At 48.3% G+C, this 21,171-nt stretch overlaps 1 protein-coding gene across 1 annotated transcript in view; it reads left to right on the top strand.

Moving 5' to 3' along the window:
- The window catches only part of LOC149367826 (uncharacterized), a 191,573-nt gene that overhangs the window by 110,453 nt on the left and 59,949 nt on the right, over positions 1-21,171 (top strand). Inside the window, exons 4-5 of the mRNA XM_089575339.1 lie at positions 5,884-5,987; positions 17,333-17,535. Of these exons, the coding sequence (XP_089431465.1) occupies positions 5,884-5,987; positions 17,333-17,535 (307 nt within the window). The remainder of the gene's footprint in view (positions 1-5,883; positions 5,988-17,332; positions 17,536-21,171) is intronic.

Here is a 21,171-nt window from a genome sequence, read left to right on the forward strand (position 1 = left end):
GGAGTGCATCGCTACCAACTTTGTTGTGGGGTCAGGGGACCCAGCCAGGTACAGGTATTGTACCTTTTGTCCCCGGCCCTTAGTTTTCTGTACTGAGAACTAAAATGTTAATAAACTCAAACTCAAACCTCAGCGTAGGTGAGGGGGGCAGCCACAGGCGGAAGCCGAGGGCTAGAGGGCGAAACGTCGGCGACCTGTTCTTGGATGGTGCGTCGAAGTGAGGGATCGAGGGGTGGCGCAGGGTCGCCAGACACAGGCAGGAGGGACAGTTGGGGGCCACCTCTTCCCGTATGAACGCCTTGATCTGGGGAAGCAGTGAGACCGGGTCAGAGACCAGACTACACACCGCCGGGGCAGGAAGGGAGTCGTCGAGCACGCCGGTCGGCGAGTAGAATTCCTCTGCTTCCTGAGGACGTCATAGCTCTGACAAAGCTGAATGACATCCACCACTGTTTGTGGTTTTTTGGCGAGCAACATTTGGAACGCGTCGTCGGAGATGCCCTTCAAGATGTTACTAATTTTCTCGGCCACCGGCATGGACGGATTGATGCCTTTGCACAGGTCTAGAACATCTTCTATGTAACTGGTGAAGGTTTCAGTGGCGTGCTGAGCGCGAGCGCGGAGGCGTTCTTTGGCGCGCAGTTTGCGCACAGCTGGGCGGCCGAATACCTCCGAGAAGCTGGTCTTAAAGGACGATCAGGTCGGCAAGTCCACCTCGTGGTTGCGGAACCCCATGTTGGCTACGTCGCCAAGACTGAAGAGCACGTTACCAAGACTGCTGGCATCGTCCCACTTGTTGTGGGCGCTGACGCGCTTGTAAGTCGCCAACCAGTCGTCGACATCATGGTAGTCGGCTCCGCTGAAGACGCTGGGATCTCGCTGCCGGAGCCCGCCAGAACATAGGATGGTAGGCGACGGGATGGGGACTGTCTGGTTGGTGACTGCGGGCATAACGGGCGGCGAAGGTAAGGTGCGGCTACGGAGCTCCAGGATGAGGACGAGAGGGGGAACGTACAGCAGCCTCCACCAGATGTAGGGGGGGGGGGGGGGGTTGTGACTCAGCAGAACCTACGTCGCTCTGCAACGTTCAGCAAAGGTTCAGCCCAACGTTCCGGCTGCGAGCGAGCTTCACACCTAAAGATCGTCGTCGTCGTCTTTCACCTTCACAGTTCGCCACAGTGAGCTAGCGCGGCTGCTACACTACAATGCCAATATATCACCGTGAAAAGCTTGACACAAAAGCACAAAGTATAGAACCCTTCCAGGCTCCAAAGAACGCAGCGTTCACACGCCGTCGTGAGACAGAAGGTGGCAACCGACGTATTACAAAAAAAAATGTGCGAAGATAGGACGCAATCCTCCCCAAGGTGGCTGAAAAAATATTACACCATGGTCACGACTATGTAACACTAATTTCTGAGAGATCGCTGTGGTCTGAGAGCAGCGAATTTTCGCAGGTATGCTCTGCATTTTTTTTTTTCACGTAAAGCCAGAGAGTCAGAGGTGAATCCGAACTTGCCCAGGCCGGAAGTTATAATTTGTGGGTTTTTCGGAGCGTCATGCAACTGCAAAACCCTAAGAACGCCGAGCGCCGGGTCGGGGGACATTAGTGCTCATCCACTTACCACCCTATTTCCTATATTCCATCCCGTTCCTATTCATTGAAAGTGGAAAAGGGCATTTGGCTCCCTTCTTGTTTGCCACCTGCCAGCCGAGGCAGGTGATGCTGCGGACGCCAACGACGATAACAGCGCGGAACTTAAGAACAAACTGATAGGAGATAACGTTCTAAAAGGATAGCCGAATTCTTAGGATATAATTGGGGAGCAAAAATCGCGAACACAAAATAAAGAAACACATATGGACAAACAAAAGCAGCCTTTAACATTGTCTGTGGATGTTTCCCCTTTTTTTATTCGTGGTTTTCGCGTTGCTGTTTTCTTCCAAGGATGTAACCAACTTGCCCAAACGATAGTTTCACTGGTAGCCGAATGTTGCCGACGGAAGCTGTCCGCACTCCTCTAGTACGTGCGCAGTCGGCGCTTGTCTTCCAAGCCCTGAAGCCCCCTACTTTTCACGCCTACCACGCTCACTCTTTGATAAGCAGTGAGACTCCGCGAAACGACTTGGCCATATCTGGAAGAGAAGTGCCACTCGTTTAAGGTTTCTTCCAGGATTCATTGTCTTTTGCTGCTGTTGTTAGTTCTTGTCCCCTATGCCGTCATTACCTTTGTCGCCCTGTCGGTTTTCACCCCTCGCTCTACGTCATCAACGTCCAGTTGAAAGTTACCGCTCGTCCGTACGCGTGTCTCTCACTGTGTCGCAGTGACTCCTGTGACATCTTCGCCTTCTTTTCGAGATATAGCTGTGGGGTTTGCGAGCCGTTCTTTTTAATCGGCTTCCTTTACTACGACGACACGCAGTGGCGGGGAGAACGCAAGACGGGCAAATTGCTGGGAGGAAGCCGGTGCGTGTGACGCGTGTGGTGCAGGCCGGGGATGTGGTCGGCACGCGAGCCTGCGGTCCCGGGTCTAATACGTCGACTGCGGTGACTGCGGCCTCGTAGGAGCACGGCCCAAGCCCCCAAGCTCACTGGCATGCGCGACACCACATGTGCCCCGCAGCGAGCATCTGCAACCCAGCTGTTTTCCTTACCATCAGACCTTGCCACTGCGAAGATAAACCACCACATGCCCCCGTTCTCTCAAATTCCTCTGTTTGTCCGCGTAGTTCCATCTCTGTATTCATCTTCTACTTTTGTATTGCTTCGTTCAATTTCGCAGGATTGCGCATGTTTATGGAACTGTTTTCAATCGTTACACCAGCCTTGCCGTTTTGTTACTTTAACGACACCCAGTATTTTCTTTTGTCTATATGACTTCGCAATTCCCCACTCGTTTACTCCACATTGGATTGCCCTTTGGAAATCACGTTTTTAGTCTTTAAGCCCTGTGTGTGATAGTGCTTTATGGTGCTTCATTTCGAATTGAGTTTTGTTTTGTTGTCCAATTTGCCGTGTATGCCCCGTGCCTTCGGTCAGCAGCAAATAAAGCGTCCCACCCGTCACCGATAAGCAGTCCGAACTTTCCTTCTTCCGCGTGTGGGGTGTCGTCGTTTCGGCCCCCCAAACTGCAGACGGTAGACCGGCCCAGTAAATTACGACGGTTTCTATTTTAGCGGCAGCCGGAAGGATTTCCTGATTGAAATGTTTCCGGCACTGTCATCTCATTCGCTTCTCAAGGCGCCGTCAGATTTTCATTGCGCCGATTTTCCAGGAAGAATACATTTTGGATGCTGCCGGAAGTACAAGAGAACCCCGATTTTTACCACTGATCGCTTACAGCATATGACGATAGTCCCAATTTCGTTGCTTGCTTTCGTTCTTGGCCACTGAGTATCCTGGAGTGCTAAGCAGCATCCACGGGGCTCGACACAGCCGGAAAAGGATTCAGTAAACAATAGTTTGCACCTAGTGGACTCAGTAGCATCGGCACACATGAGATTATACTTGGAGGCCTTATTGACCGCATTTTTAGATTAGGAATTTTTGAAGAAAGAAATGGCGCGGTAACTGTCTCAGTTCTTGGTTGTCACCTTACAGCGCCAAAAGCTAAGGGGAGAAGGTGGTAGTGAAAAGAGAGAGAGCAGTGCCGTAGTTGAGATACGCCACGAACTGGCGGGCGACTTGCTTAGGCATAGTATCAAGTGAAGCAGTGCAACGGCCCCAAGCCTCTTGGCCTTGTGCGGTTGCGCTGCTTTACTTGATGCATTGTAGAGGGCTCCGTAATAATTTCGACCACCTGGAGATCTTTAATGCACACTGGCATCGCACAGTCATCGAAATGCCGCGGCTGCGGTCGGGTTAGGAGAAAACGCGACAGCGTTCAGGTTGCCTGCAGTTCTGTCTGCAGTATATGTCTATGACCTTGCAAATTTTACGTCGAATCTCCGGTTAGTACAACCTCCACTCCCCTTAAATAGTATGCATGAGCCATCACCAAGAATGTTCGAACACCTTCCATTAATAATAATAATAGTAATATTAACAATACTTAATTGCTAGAAAGGAAAAACAGTGCATATATTTAGGCTTCTCAAAGCCATTGATGGCTTGAGCGGCAATGATTGGCCGGGAAGAAAAGCATACACGGTAATTAACATAAATATAAAGGAGCGAAACGTGAGTACAGGAAACAAAAAGACAGTAAAAATATTATTAAAATTTATACCAAGTCTATGAAGAGAAACTTCTAATGAGCATAATTTAACGCCATCATCATCAGCAGCCTGGCTACGCCCACTGCAGGGCAAAGGCCTCTCCCATGTCTCTCCAATTAACCCTGTCCTTCGCCAGTTGCGACCACCGCATTTCCGCAAATTTCTTAATCTCATCCACCCACCTAACTTTCTGCCCCCGGAATCGTACACCACTCAGGATTTTTTGGTATAAAGGGATTGAGCGTGGACATTTAGAAGCAAATTATCTTATCGGATTATACTGATACCACACACTAATAGACCTGTATTCCCCAGTCTTTCCCACTAACCCACCTTAATTCATTTCGCGGCTTGGTTTACTTCCGAAGTTTTAGGGGTCCTTTGAAATTTTCCGAATCACGTCGTGTTAGGGAACGGTGGAGCGCACCGCAACGGCACGATCAGAGTTCATCTCCTGGAGCAACCGGTCGAGAGTGGGAGCATGTGTGATGAGGCAGCAAAGGCAGCTCCGCGGCCGGTCAACGAGGCTGCCCCAATCCCCCCCCCCCCCCCCCCCCCCCTCCGCTAACGTAGCCACGTTGCGTGAGCCGTGGGGGAGGTAGTGACACCTATTGCCGCAGTCGCGCTATCAGCGTGCGGGTGGGGTGTGGTGCCTGTTTCGCGCCTTGACACAGCAGCTGCGCAGGGCCTTCCCGCTGGGCCGTCAAAGGTCGACGCCTCCCTTTATACGTCTGGTTTTTCAACTAGTCAAATAGCGCTTTCGCGCTAAAATTTGGAGGATAAGAAAATATCTGTAAATTAAAAGACCTATATGAAGTAAAATGCTAACTGTTTTGAAGACCCACGAGATGAGCAGGGTGGGGCAGCGAAGAAATACGAACAAACATTATCCTACCTGAACTCAGGAAAAGATTGGCATGAACAGAGCATGCAGTGCTAAGGGCAGGTAACCTGTGGTCTCCAACGGGAAGAGAGTGGATTCCAGAAGAATGCAAAGGTACCACGGGTTAACCGAGGCTCCGGCAGGCGCAGATATTCAAACTTGTGGGTATCAATTGGCCAAGACTGACGCAGGACAGGGATCATTGGATAAATATGAGAGGACAACGGGAGCTGCCTTCGTGCTGTTATGGACAAAATTAGGCTGTTTACGATTACATTTATGACGGGTTAAATCATGAGTGTGCCCGCAGGCCTATTACGTTGACAGATACGATGCTACTCACCATGTCATGCCACTTCTAAAAGCTCCTAGTGTTTCCGTTACGTCGCTATTTAATGGATGCAACCGATAGCGATCGCAATCCAGAACAGTGAACATTTACGATATGGGCACAAGTTAATATGGAGATTTTGCAATGAAAATTGTTTTTGACTGTCATGAAATCTTTGCAGGGAATTCGTGCACCGTAGTCGCAGCAAGTCTGAGTTATTACTGGCCTGGACGCAGCATCGATTTTTATATGTCCTACGCGACTGCGCTCCCTCTAAATACTTGTGCATGACAAGCGGCCCCGTTTTGCCTGTTATATTCTGCGGCTATAGTGCCTCTTCAAGCCGTAATTTTAACTTTAGAAACGATGTCCCAATGGCAAGTAGAAGCCTTACAATCGAACTTCTTTTACTGAAACGCTTTTTTAATCACTAGGCTGTGATTCCTTCCAGGTGAACTCGGCTATCAAGCGCAGGACAGCGACAGCACACACATCCTGACGGACGAAGAGTACACGGAGAAGGCCAGGAGAGCTGTTACCAATCTTGGCATGAAGGTAAGTAGTCGCCGTGCACTCTGTTGAACGCCTGACGGGAAAGGAGAAAACAAAAATTCAGGAATGCCATCGCGAGGTACGCCGAAGAGACGACAAGGGATATGCCAGCAGCACGACAGCCTGGGACAGACTGAAAAAATTGCGCAGAAAAAACGAGGACAAAGCAAAGACAAGACAAGAACGAGCGCTTGTCTTTGCTTTGTGCTTTGTCCTCGTTTTTTCTGCGCAATTGTTTCAGTATGCATATCAACCAACTTGCCCAACTGTCTGCTCTCTTAAGCCTGAGGCAGGCTCAGCAGCCGTGCGTTGCGAGAAAAGCATCAAGTGACAAGCAGAAACAGCAATGCAGGTTTCGGACACACCACCTACGCACAAGGAGGTTCCGGTGCATCAAGTAGTAAAAATCACACGTCCAGGCGAGAAGCAACTATGTTTCTAGTGTGCCAATATCGGTTACTCCCTCTAGGACCGGATCTATCCTGTCAAGCACACGCCATTACCTTTAACTAAGGACTCGTAGGGGCTGCTATAGATGCCTGCTTCTGCACGCGCCTTCGCTCATGAGCCCACTTGGCACTGAGTCGATAACTTTTCATACGTCTTCCCTAAAATCAATTTTCCGATACTCCGCTTTCCCTCCATTTGTTTCGTTTCCTCTCACCGCTATTGAGTTACGCCTTGCTTGACAACTCTACTCTGCACCCAGCTACTTCAGTTACATTGTAGTGCCGCTACGCTTACACAGGATTGCAGAGCAGAGTGCGGAAACAAGCCGCACACCACAGCTTTTCCACAGTACAACAGTGCCTTCTTTGTTGTCTTCTCCCTGAATATTGCAGAGCAAATTATTTTTCCAGTTGAGGGAAAGGGTGGCATGAAAATAGCGATAACGCGTGCATAGTGGCAGAACATTAGTTCTTTATTTTAAATTTGTACCGTAGCAGGAGAGAACAAGCAAGTGCTGAGACTGGAATTATGCATGAATGTGACAACCTATCTTACGAATTCTCGCTCCAGAAACTCAAGCTTTCGCCACAATTTATTCTACTACAACGTCAGTGGTTAGAGCACTGCACAGGCTCGGGCCGGCGCGAAAACCATGGCTGGGCCCCACAGTAAAATAAACTATTTCTATTGGTGCGCATATAGTACTCTTTCCAGACTAAATTGAATAGGAATAGTTTACCTAAAATCCGAATTTACTATGAATCCACTAGTGATAGGACGGAAGCGAATATAAATCGAATATCAATGCTGATATTCGCTACATGCGTAAAAATTCTCGCGTATTAATGACAGTATTTCCGTAATCAGAAAGACTGCGAAAAGGCTTCAAAAAGAAGCCTTTTATGGTGCTCACCCGCGCACGCAAAGAACTGAATGACTCGGTGGCTCTGATAGTAGCAAGCGCGTTCGGTGGCCGTCTACCACAATCCCTGCCGCTTTCGGCCGCGCTCAACTTAAAGCTGGTAAGGAACCATCGAGATAGGCGAAAGCAACTACAACAGTCTGGAACAATGTGGAAACAGTCGCTCGTGGCTGCCATCATTTGGTATGAGTGTAGCCGCATCTCGCGTCGCCAACAAACTGATAGAGCCGAGTACCGGAAGCTTCGAGCGTAAACAAACAGACAGTACAGATTTGTGGCAATGTTTGTACAAGAGCAATCGAGAGAAACACTGAAGCGCCAGTGGCGGCACTCCTGTACATTGCAGCGAGTTTAAAACGGAAGAAATTAGACGTATAGTTGCTAAAAGACGCGACTGAAATCTCCACTAACGGGTAACAACATGAAATCCCTGTATTAAATCTAAGACCATCCAGTTATAAATATAGGAAAATTACCACTTGCATGGTTGCATAAAAAACATTTTTCACAAGCATTACGCCCGGGAAAAGCCGAACACCAGGACGGAGGAAGCCTTGTACCCATAAGAAAACCTTTGGGTACCCGACCGCACTAAAACCACACCGCAGAAAATTAGACTGCTGGCCCCTGCGTATCAGCCTTGGCCGCCGACATACGGCATCAAGGCAAGGTTTTCCCTAATTTTCCTGAGTTCTACCGCCTCCTCCAATCTTAAAGGCCGCGTACAAATGTTAAGAATGCCAACATACAAATGGGCCGCAACACAGCGCTCAACCGTTCATCGCCACCACACTTTTCGAGGAAGGATGGTGGGCGGCATGGATGTGGGCATTTTTGGAATATTCCTCCAAGGAAAACAAGGCAGGCCTTATTTGAAAATTATTCGGAAAGTTGAGAACATATACGATTTCTTTCGAATAGTTTTGAAAACACTAATCAAATCGTTTCGGTTATCGAATAGAAGAATATTCGATTCGCTATTCGAAATTTTCGAATATTTGCACAACCCAGATTGTTTTGCCTGGCCTGCGCTTGAATCTGCGGGCTACTCACAGATAAGGTTGGGGTTACTCACAGACAAGATGGCTGTTTAAAAAGCCCCATCTTATGTTTTTTTTTTCTTTTTTATTTACCAAACAAATTTTCCCTGGAGTTAAGGTGACTTGCTCGCCTGTGTCGCCCATTTGTTACTTGTGTATAGGGTGCGTACTTGCACACAATGAACAGTTTGCCTATTCAGCTGCTGCATGAACGGCCCGGGCCTGGGCTGGGCTTCACGGCGCGATTAGCGGGTCGGGCCAGGATAATATAGCAGTCCCGGTTCGCCCCGAGCCGCGGAGTGAGGCCCGTATAGTGCTCTATTCTGCTTCACGCTCTCTTGGCCCGGTGTCCAGTTTGGGAAATGGTATAATCTTTGCCATCTAATCTAATACTGCAGGGTCATTCGCAGTTGTCTTCCAACTCTCGTCCCACCATGATGTCGCGGAAGAAACAGCTAAAGCGGCACTTACTAGCTAGCAACGGCCTGCGTAACGGGCTAAAGCAGTGGCCGCCACATCTTCGGCCAGGCATTTGGCTCCTTCCTGGACAACATGAGCCTCCCATTCAAAATAAAGGTGTTTTGGTGGTTTTTCCTGACCTTTCCAATACAGCACTGATGAGAACGAATTTTTAACCTCTGTAATTTCAAACAAACACAGCGGTGTACAGGAAGTCTATAGTTGACAATCCAGTGTAGCCATTTTGTCGAAGTACAAAGTGCCTGAGCCTCCTCAAGCCCGTATCAACTATATTTATTTAGTGCACTCCGAACACTTCAAATATGTTCCCTTATATTTATTCAGTCTTGATACTCGCAACACGTCAACATCTAAATCTTTTAAACACAATCCTGAACACTGTCACTTTCCTTCTTCGCATTGTGTGTGTCGCTCTACATTTTATTCTGCCCTCAAACAGGCTTTACACATCACTGCCGTGGCACGTATATGTCACCTTACCGGTCATCTACTTAATGTTGCCGACCCATGATAGCAGGTTGCCCCTTTTTCTACTTTATTTCTTTTCTCTGAAGCTTAGGATTGGAACGGACTGCCCTCTGACATTAAGCCATCGTTTCCAATCCTGCTTTCCTAAAAATACAACCTATCACATTCCATGTATTCATCCCAGTTTGCTTCTTCGTTTACGAAAAATTCCTCCCCTTGTGTCATCATCATCAGCCTGACTACGCCCACTGCAGAGTAAAAGCCTCTGCCATGTATCTCCACCATGTCTCTCCATGTCGCGGCCACCATAACCGCGCAAACTTCCTGTTTAAAAATCAGACGTCTAAAGGGGCCCTGACAGCCGTCCTTTCGAGAGGTTCTCAACAGAGGCGGTTTCGAGGCGTCGTGTCCGGAACCACCAGACGTAATTTTTATTTCAAAAGAATGAATAACAACACAGTTACAGAGCTCTCAATCAAGCGTTTTCGCTGTGCTTCTTCATGCCCTGCCCTCTCAAAGTCAGTATCTCTTGCCGTTTGGGGCAACAACTTTTCACAAGAGAGGTTTTCGGTTTTACTCTACTTTTAAAGGGACTCTGAAACACCTTCAGAGAAGAGCGCATAAACTAACTCACTCGCTACAATCTGTCGTCGTGAACACATGAACCAAATAATACTCTTCTACACGCAGCAGAGAACCTACAATAGCCCCCAGTAGTTGGCGAGTCCTTTCCAGCGACTTTTTCATCCTCGTGCCCTCCGCCGTCGAGCTCTGCTGCGTAATTTTGTTTCGAGATGGCTATTGGTATGATTTTTTCAGGCGTCACACAGCTACCATGGCCGCGGCCAGTCAGCCGCTCCCAAAGGTCAGGAAGGTTGCCCCCCTCCCTTGGGGAATCCCCGCGCACGTCGGCAGCCGGAGCAGCAGTGCCAACCTTTGAACGCACAAAAAAGCGATGATAAGAGAGGGAAAGGCGCTAAGCAGCAAAATTTCAGATTTTGACTAGAGATAACTCAGTTTTTACACAACGCATTAAAAAAGATGCCCAGGCTTAGCTTGGTTAAGCCAAGAATGCGTTGCATATTGCGCGGTCTTTTTGCGCGAGGTATTGCTTGGCGGCACTCGATTTTCTCAGCAGCTTTTCCTCCGTGACGTATGGATCGATGGATGGATGGATACGAGCGCCCGCTTTGGAACGGGGCGGTGGCAACCGCCACCATGCTCAGCCGTCTTTTTTTTTGTATTCCCCTTTTTATCTTTTTTTCTTTTTTTAAATTTTTTACGTGGTTTGATGACATACGTCACCACGTGACGTGACGTCAGCAAACCACGTGACGTAACGTCACGTGGTTTGGTGGCTGCCCGGCCGCGCCTAAGGGCGGAACTGAGTGATTGCAATATGCTACGCATAAAAAACCTTGGAGGAGCATATTCGCGGTTGGGCGTCCGTCAACATCCCAGCAATACCGCAATTTTATTGAGAGCCCTTTCAAAGCCCGTTTATGGGGAGCCGCGGAGTACGTTAGATGTCGACGTAATAGATACACCTCATTAGGATTTTAAGGCGGAAGCCTTTAATGTCTCATCGTTGTAAGCAGCAGTTGTCGACAGAAATTTCACGCTTTTCAATTGGTCGAAACGGTCGTGATGTCACAGTGCGCGAATTTCAAATGGGGCCAATTGTACTTTGGCTAGTAACCGTGAAACCAATTGAAGGGGTCGTATAGTGATGCTCCAAGTAAGTGGGACTGAGCTTAGTTAATTCCTTAATTACCCAATTAGCCTAATTAATTTTCTGGTCAGGCCATATAAATAAATAAAACCGAGTAGGAAATTGGTCGAGCTCGGGAATAGAACCCCGGTCTTCGGCGTACGAGACGAGCATCCTATCCACTCCGCCATGCCAGCTCTTTTTTTTTTCTCTCTATTGCATGGAAGAACTTCCGTAAAAAGGGGGAAAGCTTCAATCAAACTGGTTTGCGTCTCAAGTTACCGGGCTGCTTAATACGAGCCTGCCATAGCCCTAACTCAACACTGCATCCCTATCAAAACATCAAAATTCATGGAGGCACACACATGCATCTAGGCACGGCAGCCAGCTTGGAGGTTCTTCGCGTGCAGCATATACACTCCTCACCAAAGCACACTTTCACGAAACACAGATTTGGACGATCTTGGTGGCTCGGCATGTCTGTCCATCATGCGGCTTTTCCAAAGACTGAATAGTCCCATCAACACAAACAGATCATAAGGCACAACAGAGTTTTTGCCAACAGGTAGAAATCTAATAGTGTATGGTGTAATTTCAGTCCTTCTTAAGAGTTCGTTGTAGTATGTCCCAAAAGAACATGGCATCACGGCACAGGATGAAGCAATGATCAATTGTCTCAGGCACGTTACACAGACGGCAATTCACATTCCAGGGTACAAACATCTCCTTGTCATTAAGAAATGTCTTGACAGGCAGTGTCGCTGTGTGTAGTTTGAAAAAGAACGTTTTAGCGGCTGCCTGAATGCACATCCGCCTAACACGCTTTAGAACACTGATGTCCAAAGACCCCCGATAAGGCTGCCGAACAATGGTGTAGAGAACAAAGACTCAGTGAGAGCCTGGGTCATCTGTTTTCTCGAGAGGCTATAGAGGTAATCTAAAGAGGAGCGCACAGTGAGGAAATTGAAAGTGTCAGCAACCTCCTTAAAGAATCCCCATAAAGTCCCCTCACGAGCCTGCACAGTCGGTGCGAATAAGTAAGTCAAATGAAAACTAAGCCGCCTAATGAGCACAGCTACCAGAAACGGGTGGTTTGCCGATTTGAAAAAGAAAAAACGGGAAACAAGTTGATGCACGAACAGGTGAACAAGGCCCACTCCACCACCCTCTCAGGGAAGGAACAAGTTGTCACGCCTCAGGGGCTCCCATTGAGAGCGCCACACGAATGTTGGAAATACTTGTGTATTGCTTGCACCTTACTCCTCGCACAATGCAGGACTTGAAGGACATACCCCAGCTTTGCAAACAAAAATATGTTACAGACCTGTGCCCTCGCAAACACTGAGAGTTCCCTACCCAACCAAGCCTGTGTTTGCCGCCGTAGAGTTACAATATGTTAATCCCAGTAGGCTGTACTGTTGCGTACTTGGTGCAGTGGAACGCCTAGGTACTCAAGAGGGCTACAGTCCCAGCATATGCCACCGAACTGGCTTGGCCTAGTTCCCCAATGACGCAACCAAAAGCCTTTGGAATTCTCTAAATTAAGAGCCGCGCCTGATACTTCGCAGAACTGTTTAGCCAAGTGTAAAGCCCCAAGTACACTCTTTTTGTCAGAACAAAAGAGGGCAACATCATCAGCGTAGGCTAAAACTTTAACTTCACATTGAGCCAGAGAGAAACCGCGGACAACTGCGCAGTTAATAATATTGAGACAGAGGGGTTCCAGAAATAGGGAAAAAAACAATGGAGACAGTGGACATCCTTGACGAACAGATACTTCTAGTGGTATTGGTTTCGTTAGCTCCTGATTAACAATTACCCTTGTATAGGAGTTCTTATAGCACAGCATACGTCAGCTTATAGCACGTCTTTGAGCAAGACGTCACCAATATTTGCATACTCCAAGACCGCGAACAAGAAATCGTGCCGAACTTTATCAAACGCCTTCGCCAAGTCAATTTGAATCAGAGCTACTTGGCCTGTCTCATCTGATACTGTGTCTAATACTGAACATGCAATATGGATATGTGTTTGAATACTGCGGCCTCTAATACCACAGACCTGATGCGAACCTATCAAGTCCATAATGACGAGCTGCAAACGACTGCTAAGAACCTTGCCAAAAATTTTGTAATCAACATTGCAGAGGGAAATTGGACGATATCCCTCAACAGTTTTCAACCGATTAGTATCTTTACTTTTGGGAATTAATATTGTGTGCCCAGAATAGAAAGTGGGAGGCAGGACACCCACATAATAAGATGCTTAGAAAACTTCCATCAAAACAGGCACTAGGCAAGGCGAAAATGTTTTATAGAATTCGCTACTAATACCATCTGGCCCAGGAAATTTCTGGCTCTGCAGGGCAGAAATGGCTGATTGAATTTCATCCAAAGTGATAGGTCCCTTCACTATAGCACACTTCTCATCGTGAAGTCGAGGTAAGTTTCCGAGTAAGAAACTGTAATCGAAACCCTGATTTGGATCTTCGCAACTGCCAAACAACTTCCGATAATAGTCGAAGAAAGCAGCAAGAATACCAGGCGCATCGCTGCATGCGCAATCACCATACTGAATTTCCAATATTTCCTTCGCAAGAGCATTCTCTCTTTCATCGCTCAGGGCCCGACGAGAAGGTTGCTCGTCAAGAAACTTTCGGGACCTAGATCTTACCAAGGCCCCCTTATATCTTTTTGTCACAAATTGTTGAAGCTGTGCTTTTACGTTATTAATCTCTTCGAGATAGGCACCCGGGCTAACCCTCTCTAGCTCATGTAGCTCCGTTAGGGTGCGCCCAAGCTCACGAAGGTGGAGTCTCTTCAGGAAAGCGATTCTTGCTGAGGCCTCAGTTGCCAATTTTTTAATCTCCTGTTTAAACAGGTCCCACTTTTGAAAAACGGACAGATCACGGCGTGACCATAGTCTTTCAAACAAGTAGGTACAGCACGCTGAAAGATTTCGTCTGAGAGCAGACAGTTATTCATCTTCCACAACTGCCATCGAGGGTGAAGTACATGCCGAGTGTACCTCCCTATCTGTAGAGACACCATACAGTGGTCACTGAAGAAGATGGGCCACACCCAGTAGCCAAACACACTTGCTAACGCGTCTACAGAAACGTAAATTCTGTCAAGGCGAGCATTAGAGGAAAACTGAAAATGAGTGAAATGTATACTGTAGCGTTTTTCCTGTCCCACTTCCACAAGATTATATTCAGAAACCAAATCGGTAACTAATACAGCACTAGGATCGTATCTCTTACATACCACTGATCGGTCCTCATCCCTACAAACGCAGTTAAAATCTCCCAACAATATAATTTTGCGGTCCGTGCACAAATGTTCAACTAATGACAGAAAGAAAATCCTTCTATCGCGCTGCTTTATGGGGGCGTAAACACAAATAATCCGCTAGTGTACACCTGAAATTGTGAGATCACAGCATATAAGTCGCCCCTCATCATCTACGCAATAAGACATGGCTGTCATCTCTAGCGTGTTCGCCAGGAATAGCATACAACCTCCGGATAAGCCTCTCGCATGGCTAACAATAACGCTGTATTCCGACAAAAAAGGCTCGAGAGCCGCTTCTGGTTCTTCATCAGAGGACAACTTTGTTTCCTGGATAGCGGCTACACGCACGCTCGATTTCTTTGAGAGATGTCGTACCTGCTGTTGCCTCCTACGATTACGTATACCCCAAACGTTAAGGGTAGCGACTTGATATGCTGCGACGCTCGCCATTTTTGGTGCCAGACTTAACAAACGCCATCCCCTGGAATGGGGTGGCCCGCCTCCAATTTGGTGGCCTCTCGGGCAGATATCGCCCTCCTCTTTAACGCCGCCCTTCCCGTGGCTTCTACACATTGTGCCTTGTGGTCAGCGCCATCGATACACACCTCGTCAGCATCTGCTGGACGTTTCAAAGGTGCGGTGCTGTCCATGTCTTCCTCTGAGACAGCCAAGGCCTCGGCCCACGAACCCGAGGGGAGCACATCACTTGCTGCCACACTGACAGCCGACAGAGAACCGGACACGCCAGAGATCGACGCCACACACGGCTGGATGTGTGTGGCCATGCCATGCCACATGCCATGCCAGCTCGATGGTTTGGAATGAACAAAGGCGCGTCTAGTGAATACGATGTCTTCGCTCACTCCCATCCTCCTCACTTCCCTTCGGGTGAGGTTTAGGTGTCCACCGAGATATGAGAGACACATACATTTCCTTTCCTCAAAAACCAATTTACCGACGAGCGAGGCGTAGAACCGAATGGGCGATGGCGTTCTATGGACTCCCTGGCAGCGTTGCAAGACGCTGTCGCGTTCCACACTCAGAGGCGAAGCTTAAGATCTTAACCACACATCACTGACCACACATTAGGTCAAAAAAGTGTCCCCCTGAATTTTGACGGGTGTCCACCGAGATATGTGAGACACTTACTGCGTAATTTCCTTTCCTCAAATACAATTTTCATTTTCTTCATTACAGGCCCTCTTTGTCTTCTTTCACTCCCACTTCCTCCCTTACTCTACGGTGCGGTTCAGGTGGTCACCGAGATGACAGATTCTCTGCGCCATTTCCTTTCCTCAAAAAGCGTTGCGTTTATAGGGCAAGGCATCGCGCCGAACGGGTGGTGGCGTTCTGTGGACTCCCTGGCAGCGCTACAACGCGCTGTCCCGTTCCACTCCTTCAGGCGAAGCTTAAGCGTCATGAATTACCAGTTAATTAGTACTCAGGCATTAATCAGTAATTAGCCATTAATTAGTGATTTGTCATCACTTAGTAATTAGTACTCAATTATATGTGACGCCACTAGGGCCACACAAGCAGCGAAAGTGGTTCGGAAAACGCTTTCGCCTCTACGCACTTTAGACAGTCAAAGTGCCCCCTGAATTTTTCTTTCTTTTTTCGATTTTTGCTTCCAGAAATATGAATACGCGTGCTTCCGTGCGTTTCACGGTGTAACATGCAGTCTGAAGGCTGTGTCTAATATTATTTTAGAGTATCCTTGAAGAGGATTGTGAATACTGGAGGGCAGGGCATGGAAAGCCGTGAGCATGTCTGCTGAGGTGGTGCGCCCGCGTGCGCAGAAACATAGACAGTGATTAATGGAGGTGAACGACAAAGGAAGAGCAGGCTACTCATGCTACGCAGACACATCAATGTACCTGGACAACAAAATATTACGTTTTTTTAACAAGGTTGAACGGGACGGCGGCAAAAAAAATCAAACAACTAGCAGAAAGCGAGACGCCGTCCACAACTTGCCCTTGAATCAGAATGATGGACTAGTTAATGCAGCACAGCTACACGTAGTCGCCACACCGCTACATCGGGTACCAAAGCAGTGCAAGAGGCTATTGGCTTTGTCGGAAATAAAGCGCTAACAGAATTAGATCTGAATTTTCATCTCAGAGCGTGCATGACGCTAACATCATGCAGAGAGGATCATCCCACTCCCATGCTCCAAATTGATTGTCAATTTAAGACGCTCAAGCCTGCTCAGAGGCTCTTTGATGGAAGATAACGGAGCTAAACTGAACTTTCCCTGCTATTAATGGGAATCTAACCATTCATGCTGTAACGCTGTGGCCCTCATCGCGACTACATTGTAGTGAAGACAGCCTGCAGAACTGGATGGAGGCTCGTTACCATTGTTGGTTGGATCGCGGTGCCAGTCATGCAGATAAAACGACTGTTAACGTCCTAATGCGGTGCGGTAGAGTTCGGTGAATGCAGCACGTCTGAAGGTTGCAAAGAACACTGCTTTACGGAGAGGGTCCCAAAGAGTTTTGCTTGAAGCGTTGCTGCAACCACCTGGCAGGGTTTACTCGAGCAAACGGATGACTCTAGCCACTCCTTGTGGCAGTGGCTGTTTTGTCGATAAACTAAAATTTACTGCAAAAGGGTCTATGTAACGTTTGCGCAGCTCCTGAGACGCTAAAATTATTAGATGTATTTTAAAATGTACGACGAAATAATTACTTTCAAGATTCTTGACACTCTGGCAGTGCATGTACACCCTTCAAAGGAGGTGCGCGACGACAACTGCAGCCAGGACACCAGTGAGATGCAATGAGCCGAGCCATGTGCCCCTTGATTCTACCAACTTACTACGAGAGTCAGTGAAATGCTGGCCGGCATTTTTAGCTTGTCTTGATCAGAGAATGCATATCATCAACTTGTAAGAAACCGATGGTAGCCGATCGCGCTGGGAATTGCTCTTCTGGTGAAGTCTGTAGAGACCTCTGATGGCGCCTATCGTTATTACCCAGGGCCTCTTCTGCATGGGACGCGCTGCGGGCTTCGTCTCGGCCTCGGCGTTTTCAGCGCTGGACGAAGTGCACTTCGAGGAGAGCCCGGTCACCGATCCCCGGAACACCGTCCTCGCTCTGTGCTACACGTCGGGGACCACCGGCATGCCTAAAGCAGCTGAGGTTACGCACTATAACTACGTGGCCAGTTTTTACACTAACAGGTACGAATTTGCGACAGAAGGCGCATCCGTCTTAGGCTGCAAACAGCAGGAAAAACAGAAACACATTTAATTACCGTAGTGCTAAAATATTTTAAAGTGAACCTTACCTGGCTCAGTGGTCCGGTGCTCGGCTGCTGAACCGAAAGTCGCGGGTTCGATCCCGGCCGTGGCGGCCGAATTTCGATGGAGGCGAAATTCTAGAGGCGCGTGTACTGTGCGATGTCAATGCACGTGATAGAACCCCAGGTGGTCGGTATTTCCGGAGCCCTTCAGTACGGCGTCCCTCATAGTCTGAGTGACTTGGGACGTTAAATCCCAATAAACCAAACCAGCCAGTTTGTGCACTCAGGGTCGCGACCTTGACAGGGATCACGGAGGCTATTACAGTAAATGCGACAGTGTTCACTTTATTCCTAGAGAACGGCAGGTTTCAGTGACAATGTGAAGTGTTTATTTTAAAGGAACAGGTTGAGTTAGAGGTGCGCTAAAAACAAAGAAGGTTTTGTATCGCTCCGACAGCAACTCGAAGCACCACATGACGTGTTAATGCAGGATCGTCACGAAATTGCTGTAAAGTCATTGCATAGCCTCTTCCTTCGGGCGAAACTCCGCCTCGGAATTGCGTCGTGGCTGACGTCAGTCTGTTCCAAACTTAACGCCTTCTGTAATACCTGCTCAGATTCATCCTGTGCCGTTTGTTAATCAGCTCTGTCACCCACATCTTAACCCCTCCCTTTCATTACAGTTGAGTTATCCAAGCACCGTGAATTTTTTTCTGATACTCTCGTTACGTCTACATACGGTGACTAAGTTGTTAGGGCGCTCGGCTCCTCAACTGTATTAACCGGGTTCGAACCCAGCCGCGATAGCCTCATTTCGATGGAGGTTAAATGCAAAACCCTCCCGTCTTTTGTACGAATTCAGTGCACGTTAATGATCCCCTGGTGGTAAAAAATTCAGGGGGCACTTTGACTGTCTAAAGTGCCTAGAGGCGAAAGCGTTTTCCGCACCACTTTGGCTGCTTCTGTGGCACTGGTGGCGTCACATATAATTGAGTACTAATTACTACGTGATGACAAATCACTAATTAATGGTTAATTGCTGATTAATGCCTGAATACTAATTAACTGCTAATTAATGACGCCTAAGCTTCGCCTTTAGGAGTAGAACGCAACAGTGTGTTGTAGCGCTGCCAGGGAGTCCACGGAACACCACCACCCGTTAGGCGCGATGCCTTGCCCTTTGAACGCAACGCTTTTTGAGGAAAGGAAATGGCCCAGTAATTCTCTGTCATCTCGGTGGACACCTGAACCGCACCGTTGAGGAAGGGAGGAAGTGCGAGTGAAAGAAGAAAGACAAAGATGGGTGGTAATGAAGAAAATTAAAATTGTATTCGAGGAAAGGAAATTACGCAGTAACGGTCTCACATATCTCGGTGGACACCCGTCAAAATTCAGGGGGGCACTTTTTTGACCTAAAGTGCGGTCACTGATGTGTGGTTAAGATGTTAAGCTTCGCCTCTAAGTGGAACGCGACTGCGTCTTGCAACGCTGCCAGGGAGTCCATATAGAACGCCATCGACCAGTCGGTTATACGCCTCGCTCGTCGGGAAATTGGTTTTTGAGGAAAGGAAATGTATCTGTCTCTCATATCTCCGTGGACACCTAAACCTCGCCGGAAGGGAAGGGAGGAGGATGGGAGTGAGCGAAGACATCGTATTCACTAGACGCGCCTTTGTTCATTCCAAACCATCGAGCTGGCATGGCGGAGTGGATAGCATGCTCGTCTCGCACTCCGAAGACCGGGGTTCGATTCCCGAGCTCGACCAATTTCGTACTCGGTTTTATTTATTTATAATGGCCTGACTAGAAGAGTTAATTAGGCTAATTGTGTAATTATGCAATTAACTAAGCTCAGTCCCACTTACTTGAAACATCACTACATGATCCCTTCAATTGGTTGCATGGTTGCTAGCCAAAGTACTATTGGCCCCGTTTGAAATTCGCGCACTCTGACGTCACGACCGTTTAGACCAATTGAAAAGCGTGACATTTCTTTCGACAACTGCTGCTTAAAACGATGAGACCTTAAAGGCTTTCGCCTTAAAATTATTAATGCAAACGCATTACGCGACTCACCGACACGAAAACCGGGAGTCGCCCAAAAAGTGCTGTTAACGAACTTGCGATTGGTCGAAACAGTGCGACATCACCAAAGGCAGGTAAACATCAACTGTTAACCAGTAATATAGTCAGTACTAGTACTTAGAACTGCACGAACTACAATAGACTAGTTATAATTCAAAAAGAATTAGATTAGAGTGCTTTTGATTGGCGTGGCACGACTCCAACCACGACCAGGGTCTTTTCCTTGCATGCATCACATAGCATTCGCTCAAATATTAAGTACCACATTAACGATGTACCAGCTTGCCCGGTGATGTGGTTTGATCAATGATTGTGATTCTCCAAATTTCCGCACAAGTACGGCGCTCGCTTCGTTCGACTCCGCGTGATGTGTAGCACAGTACCACTAGTCGTAATGCCAGTCAGCACTCAGATGGGAGCCGAACCCTCAACCAACAAGAGTCATGCGTCTATGGGAGTTGGTCGGACCCGTATTGCAGCTCGGTTGTGGACGCAAGGCGATGGTAGCGCACTATCACACCTAATAAGAGATTAGGTGTCCTCCTCAATTTTCCGGAAGCCTCCAGCACGGCAGCTCTTTCTCTCTAGCTTCACTCGCTGCCACCTTCATTCGCTCCCTCACATTCCACTCGAGGCGTCCGCCAATCAGTGCGACATTTAATGCCCATTTCGTTTATAACTGCATACAAGCCTATGTAGATGCCATTCCCTGTGGTTTCGGGGAAGCAAGGACATTCATGCTTAGAGCTGTGCCATGAATCAAGTGTGAAGAGCTACCGCTGAGGTAACCGCATTTAGTAGCATGCAATATACGTTGTCGTTATCTGAAGTGTAGTGGCGCAGACTTTCCAGCAGCTTCTTTCCGGGCAGCATCTCGAGTGCGGTCTCTCAACTTTTTTGTGGGGCCTGGCCTCCAGCCTACATGCAGCATCCGAGATGCGCTTCGTGACCATTATCTGGGCCCCAGCACATGCGGGGATAGAGGGATATAAGGTAGCGGACACTACCGCCCGCGCGCTTAACCACCGGGCATCGCCTCTCTCGCCGCCTGATCCGGCTACTGATTTTAATCCGGCTATTACTTTTCGGGAGATCTCTCTCCTGTATCAAAACGCTCACGGCCGATACCCACCCCCCTGTAAAGGCCTCAATAAGGCAGAGGAGCGTTGGCTACTTCGCCTCTACACCAACGCGGTACTGTGCCCGGCAGTGCTCAAACATTTCAATTCGGCCTTTTCGGGCGAGTGTCCACACTGTGGGGAAGTGTTTGCGGACACGTATCACATGGTGTGGGCATGCCCTGCCAATCCTGCTTTCCCACCCCACCCCCACCCCACCCGAGAGGACTGGGAGGCTGCCCTGCTCGGCTGCTCAACTCTCCAGGACCAACGAGCCCTGGTGACAAGAGCCCGGGCCGCCGCGGAGGCCACAGGGGTCCCGGACTAGGGATCCCTCCTAGTGATTGTGAGAGCCGGGCCCTTCAGGCACG

The sequence above is a fragment of the Amblyomma mixtum genome, chromosome 1, assembly GCF_055824585.1.
Source record: "Amblyomma mixtum isolate Tamu chromosome 1, ASM5582458v1, whole genome shotgun sequence".
NCBI lineage: Eukaryota > Metazoa > Arthropoda > Arachnida > Ixodida > Ixodidae > Amblyomma > Amblyomma mixtum.